The sequence below is a fragment of the Megalops cyprinoides genome, chromosome 15 (genome assembly GCF_013368585.1).
Source record: "Megalops cyprinoides isolate fMegCyp1 chromosome 15, fMegCyp1.pri, whole genome shotgun sequence".
Lineage (NCBI taxonomy): Eukaryota > Metazoa > Chordata > Actinopteri > Elopiformes > Megalopidae > Megalops > Megalops cyprinoides.
Window position 1 is genome coordinate 20,535,033 of NC_050597.1, and position 6,617 is coordinate 20,541,649.

Here is a 6,617-nt window from a genome sequence, read left to right on the forward strand (position 1 = left end):
GTTTTCAGGATTTAGACTTTCGTGAGAAGTGTTTTCACAAGAACTTGTGATGCGAGACTGAGATTTGACCTCAGATTGTCGCTGTGAATGAGGCCTTTATTGTAGGCAGAGGAACTCCTGAAACTTCCGTGCCTGTTCGCACCAGACTGATCTTCTCATGTCGCCAAGTTTTTTTTTGTTTTTTTTTAATCACCTTGTTAACTGTACTTGCATGCAAATACACCAGTTGAACATGTTTCCTGACATGTTTTCAGCCATTTTGTCCAGTTTTGCAAAACCTTTTTGGATACCCTCTTGGATTTGTGTGCACTTTGTGAGGATTCCCTGCATAGCATCTTTTTTCCTTGGAAATCACTTTAAAAATGACCAAACAGAACAGAAATCCCACATGTTAAAGGTTTAACAGTGCCAAATGTCAGAGATTTAACCTTACACATTGTATTTTCGACTAACACATCAAAAGGTTTGTATCCATCAGTGCCTGTACGATTGAACATTAGCTTGCTTCTCAAAGTGTACGAGCCTCAGCACTGGCATCACAGAGTGAAGGCTCCACACTGAAACCTCTATCCCTTGTCCAGAGGGACACGGGGCAGTGTAGGTAAAAGCTTCATTCCGAGGCCGAGGCAGCAGGTAGCCTACCCTGCGGGTGCCAGTCCCACGGAAAGAACAGCCTTATCAGCGTTTCTTTCTGCCTATTAGTGGGAAGTGTGATGCAGGGCTGCTGCTCGGTTCCGCCTCCCCATCTCTCGGTTCCGAGCCGCAGAGTAGAACATGGCATTTAAGCCCTGCACCCGTACCATCTGCGTGGGCAGCCTCCATTTTCACTTCTCGTCTCTTAATTTTCCATGAGGTAGCATATGAGCTGGTGCTCTGACTTTTAAGTTGCTATCTCCTTGGCGCCAGAGGGTTGTCGGAGCCTAATTCCTGTACACACCAAAGCATTACAGAGATGGGTGTAGTCTTAAATCCTGTCTAGAGTATACATTTCCATTTTTGTCTACTTAATGCTGCAGATACAGTAGCAAGATAAGCCCAGTCAGGTTTGTGTCCTTGATGAATTGTCTGAACTCTACTCTAATGCTGAAGGTAGTCCCTTTGCCTCTCTTTTTTTTCCCTCTCCTACTCCTCCTGCACTCTCTATTCACCCTCTGCAGGTGATGGAGGGGCTGTGGCCTATGCCATAGTGTCAGGTGCAGACAGGAAGTTTGAGGTTGACGTAAGCACAGGCCTGGTGACTACAGTGGATTACCTGGACTATGAGACGAAGACCAGCTACCTGATGAACGTGTCGGCGACGGACCAGTCCCCGCCGTTTCACAAGGGCTACTGCACCGTGTACGTCACCCTGCTCAACGAGCTGGATGAGGCGGTGGCCTTCTTCGCCCCTGGGTACGAGGTATCGCTGCGTGAGAACATCGCGACAGGAACAGAGGTGGTGCAGGTCCGGGCGCAGTCCGCCGACAACCTGAACCAGCTGACGTACCGCTTCGACCCCGACACCTCCCCCGCCGCGCTCGCCCTCTTCAGGATTGACAGCATCACCGTGAGTTCCCTGCGCCTGCCTATCTGTTCATACCCCACAGCCATAGCTGTCTGTTCCTCTGTCTATCTCAGAGAATTTTTTTGAATGACAAGTGAAACGCCCAGAGAATTTATCAACAAGTTTAAAAGAGAACAATTTCTGATACATTTCATATATCATGTCGTCTGTCTGCAAGTCTGTCTTTTTGTCTGTCTGTCCTTCTGGATGTCTGTCTGCCAGGAGCTGTAGTTTACTTGCCCATATAGTGTGGTTTTCATGTGGAAGTGGGTGTGTTTCAGATTGTGTCCAGATATGAGTGTATGTGTACATGCCTTGTATTTATCAGTCATTAGAGGGACAGAGGAAACACTCTATTCATTAGGTCAGATTTGAATTTGGTGTGACATATTCAGGCAAGCACGCACACACACACATGCACACACACACGCGCACACGCACACACACACACACACACACACACACACACACACACACACGCGCACACACACACACACACACACACACACACACACACGCACCTCCGTTTCCCTGTCCTTCCTCCATCTGCTTATCTGTCCCTCAGGGGCGTATCACAGTCACAGGGTTGCTGGACAGAGAGAAGGGGGACCTGTACACCCTGACGGTTGTGGCTGATGATGGGGGACCCAAGAAAGACTCCACTGTGGTAACCATGCCCCCCCAATTAATCATATATCATATTGTTTTAAACATGCTTCATTAGTCTTGCGCCTTTACATTTATAATATATTCCAGCTGCATCTGCAGTATCCTCTCCCCCTTTTTGCATGCTGTCAGTGTTAGTGAATGGTAATCAGCAATACATCAGATTTACCTGCATTAACATTGTTGCAAACAAAAGTTTTAACGTGGTATACATGTAGGAATCAGGAGGTATACAGCTGTGTGTTGTGGAAATCCGGCCATTCTCAGTTTTGTCAAATGTTTTCTTGTTTTTGCAATTGCCATGGATTTGCAGAAGGTAAGGTTCGCCTGTCTCTCCCTCCTTCTTTCCTGATGAATATTTATTTAAATGCAGCTTTCTACAGCTGTTCTTTACTGTACTGTTAACATATGCTGTCAAATTCTCTTCTCTTAGCCCTCTCAGTCTAGTCTGAGTCAAACTATCTTCACAGGACATTTCTCACTTATATCTTCCCACTGACATACTTATGTACAAAATGTGAAGACTAAATAATGACTAGTACTGGCATTAAAAAAGAATGGACACATTGAGTGTCATCCTCAGGTCCTGAGTGAAGAATATGAAGATTTTATTAAAATAACTGCATGTACTGAATATACACAAATATTACAAAAAAATATGAAAATATCACGTAGTCTCACACTTGTGTGCTGTGCTGGACCCTTTTTGACCACCTATGCCTTTTTGACAGGTGTCAATCACCATATTGGACGAGAACGACAATAGCCCTGAATTTGACATCACGTCTGATGTGTCAGTGGATATTCCAGAGAACATGCCCATTGGGAAGAGAGTGGCAGTGGTGTTGGCGCGGGACAAGGACAGTGGAAACAATGGATTGGTAAGGAGAGCGAGAGGGAAATAGTGAGAGAGACATAGTATGTTCTGGCCTCCTGATCAAATGATCTTTTCCTCCCACCTCTTTCTTTTTCTTTTTCATACCAACCTGATACATGTCCCCCCTTCTTTGCTCATTCTTTTTTCTTTCCTCCCCCCACCACTCATTCCCCCTTCTGTACCTCACATCTGCCCCACCGTACCTCCCTACCCCAGGTGAACTTCACATTGGTGGCAGGTAACATGCAGGATGTGTTTGAGATACGCACCATTAACCACACCTACGGGGAGGTTTACGTCAACTCCATCCTGGACCGGGAGACCGTGGACCGCTACCTGCTCAAGGTGAGAAAAGGGGGCTGGGTTACACCTGCCTATCAGGGCCTGTGCGTGTAATGACAGTACACTATGCACTATGCACTATGCACTATGCAGTGTAGCATAGTGGTTAAGGCCCAGGACTCATGACCAAAGGTTGTTGGTTTGATTCCCTGCTGGGGCACTGCTGTTATACCCTTGGGCAAGGTACTTAACCTCCCAATTCCCTTAGTAAATATGCAGCTATATAAATGGATAACATTGTGACTGATGTAAGTCACTCTGGGTAAGAGTGTCTGCTAAATGCAGATAATGTAGAATATATTTACATTAATTCATTTGGCAGGCACTTTTATCCAAAGTGATTTACAAGTGAGGCAGAGTACAACACAAGCAAAAAGCCATATAGGAAGTCCACAATATTAGAAGCTCTGCATGACCAAGTTTCAATTGTTGGCCAGACAAGGTACAAGCTAGCTGGTAGAGATATGAGTCCATTAAACCATTAGATTAGATTTTTTTTTTTCAAATAAATAAACTCCACCCTTGGCTCCTGGCTTTTTGAAGTCATCCCACTCTGTGTTCCTTAAGTACATTCACTACTGTATACTGTCAATACCCTGGATCATATATGCTGTTTCAGAATTCCTTTACAATAGTTTGTAAGGTGTAGTCACTATTAACTGTATCTCCAATGTGTGTTTGTGTATGTGTCCACAGGTGAGAGCAACGGACAATGGCTCTCCCCGTCGGTACACAGACATGTCACTCACCATCAACATCCTGGACGTCAACGACAATGCGCCGATCATCGCAAGCCGCACTGGATACAACATCAGCATCAGTGAGGTGAGAAGAGAGACGAACTCAGTTAAACCACCACAGTCTTACTTTAACCAAGCCCCACCCACGGTCTTTATTCAACAAGACTGACTCTGCCACGTTAAATCTTGGTTCAACTGGGAGGGGCCACCCGGTCATGTTTAAAATCATGTTGTGTAGGGGGATCCCTTATGATAACGTCCTGTAGGAAATGTCAATTTACCGTACAATTCCGATGGGTAGTTCACTTTTCCCGGTGGATGTTTTTGAAAGGAGAAAACATGTCTTGAACAGCCTGTGCAGCAGAACTGGTGCCCCTACTTTTCCAACTATGCCAAAAATATTTCTCTTATTGCTCCACATCGGCTGCTGTCACAACGGGCTGAATCCCTGGGGTCCTGCCACCACTCACTTATTTTATTTAGTGAGATTTAGGTGAACCACCAGGACCAACCCTAACTCTGTAACTGACTGAAGTCATTGACTGGCACAACTTCTTCACCCCTTGTAACAGCAGAGCACTGTGGCATAACCTGATTGCTTTATTCTTGAAGGGTTTGCCTATGATTTATACTGCCTGTAGTTTGAATAGTATGTAGGATACTGTGACAAGACTGCAGTAATTGTAGTGGACCTGGAAAAGTGGTTATGTTCCAGTTTCTGCATATTTTGCACTTAGTCTTATTGGTTAATGCTTTATTGCTTACCTTCCATAGCCTTATAGTAGCCTGTATTTTGTATTGTAGCCAGCTGCTGTAACTTGTATAGAAAGTAAATAATGCTCTTGTTTACATAAGTCTTCCTGTATCCTGTCAGAATGTGGGTGGGGGCACATCCGTCCTGCGCGTAGTGGCCACAGACCGTGACATCGGCTCCAACGCCATGCTCTTCTACTACATCACCGGGGGCAACCAGGACCTGACCTTCCGCATGGACCGCATGACAGGGGAGATAGTGACCAGGCCCTCCCCGCCCGACCGCGAGAGGCAGCAGCAGTACCAGCTCAACGTGACCGTGGAGGATGATGGTACTCCCCCACTGTCGGTGAGGCTGACGTTCTGTCGTGTCTATACCAGCTATAAGCTGCCACAATTTGTCTCACAGGCACTGAGGCCATAGCAGAGTCTTAGAGAGCTTTCGGAGTAATTCACATGACATAAGTTTAGAATGACTCAATGATAATCTTCCAGAGAAAAGGAACATGGTCGCTCTCAGAAGCAAGCTGTTGTGGCACCATGCTTTAAATGCACCTAAATGGTTTCATCTGCAATATACAATTCTACGCCAAAGCATAAAAGGGTCTCTCCTTCCATTTCAAGTTGTAGACATTCTCATGTCCTTTGGAAAACAAACACCGTACACACAAATGTATAAGTTTCGACAGGTTTGCTAGCAACTTTGTCTATTCATGTTGTAATGGCTCTGAGTGGTGCATGTGTGGGGGTGGGGCGGGGGCGGGGGCAGGGGAGGGGGACATGATTTGCAAAACAGGAAAACCACACTAGCTTAGGTGTCTGCCTGAAAGAGGAAGTTGAAGACTTAAGCATGTCTCTACTTCCTGTTTCACTTGCCGTCCCCACCTTTTCTGTACTCTGCTCAGGAGCGGGCACGTCTTGCCAATGTAGGTCACTACATTAGGGAGGGCAGAGGAAGGGCATAGTAAACAGCTGCTACTTTTGTTCATTTATTGTATCTGTTTAGAGAAAAAGAGAAATAGCGTGCAAAATTTATCTTTGTCTACTTCTGCTCCGAGTTAATATGATAGAGAAAGCAGTATGTGTGAGTGCTGAGCTGTTATAAGCTTAAGTGTAAAATACTTCATGTGCTGTCTATTGGTGATCTTTTGGTCTGTTGGTGTGGTAGGATGGTGTGTATGTGTGTGTTGTTTGTTGATGACTGTGTCTATGTTTGTGTATGGTAGTGCCTGTGTATGTGTGTATTTGTTTGTGGCTGTATTCTTGTTAGCACAATAGAGGGAGAAGTTGAGATCTTATCATAATCAGGCCCTGAAATGCCAACAGCTTCATCCAAAGAGGAGTCCCCTGGCCAGCTGATCCTGAGGCTTACAGCAACCACAGCCTCAGGACAGTACAACAGCAATGCAAATAGAATGATTCAAATTATAATAAAACATAATGAAAGCTGAATTGCTCATTGAGACACATTGAGACAAAAACACAAAACAAGGTGTCTACAAAGACAACACAATAAAAACAATTTAAAACTAGAAAAAAATGACACTTACAAAGTATAGACTCAAGCCAGGCCAGGGAGCAAGCCAGGCCAGGGAGACCATCACAGACAGTCAGGCTGTTCTCACAGTTTCAGTCTAAAGAGGCCCAGACAGAGGAAACTTTAAATTGCAATGATTTTCCCCAAATTTCAACTCTT

The 6,617-nt window shown here is 45.2% G+C and overlaps 1 protein-coding gene across 1 annotated transcript in view; it reads left to right on the forward strand.

The window, feature by feature from the left end:
- The window catches only part of cdh23 (cadherin-related 23), a 178,099-nt gene that overhangs the window by 132,355 nt on the left and 39,127 nt on the right, over positions 1–6,617 (forward strand). Inside the window, exons 31-37 of the mRNA XM_036546518.1 lie at positions 1,158–1,546; positions 2,109–2,210; positions 2,523–2,525; positions 2,941–3,090; positions 3,303–3,431; positions 4,125–4,253; positions 5,043–5,270. Of these exons, the coding sequence (XP_036402411.1) occupies positions 1,158–1,546; positions 2,109–2,210; positions 2,523–2,525; positions 2,941–3,090; positions 3,303–3,431; positions 4,125–4,253; positions 5,043–5,270 (1,130 nt within the window). The remainder of the gene's footprint in view (positions 1–1,157; positions 1,547–2,108; positions 2,211–2,522; positions 2,526–2,940; positions 3,091–3,302; positions 3,432–4,124; positions 4,254–5,042; positions 5,271–6,617) is intronic.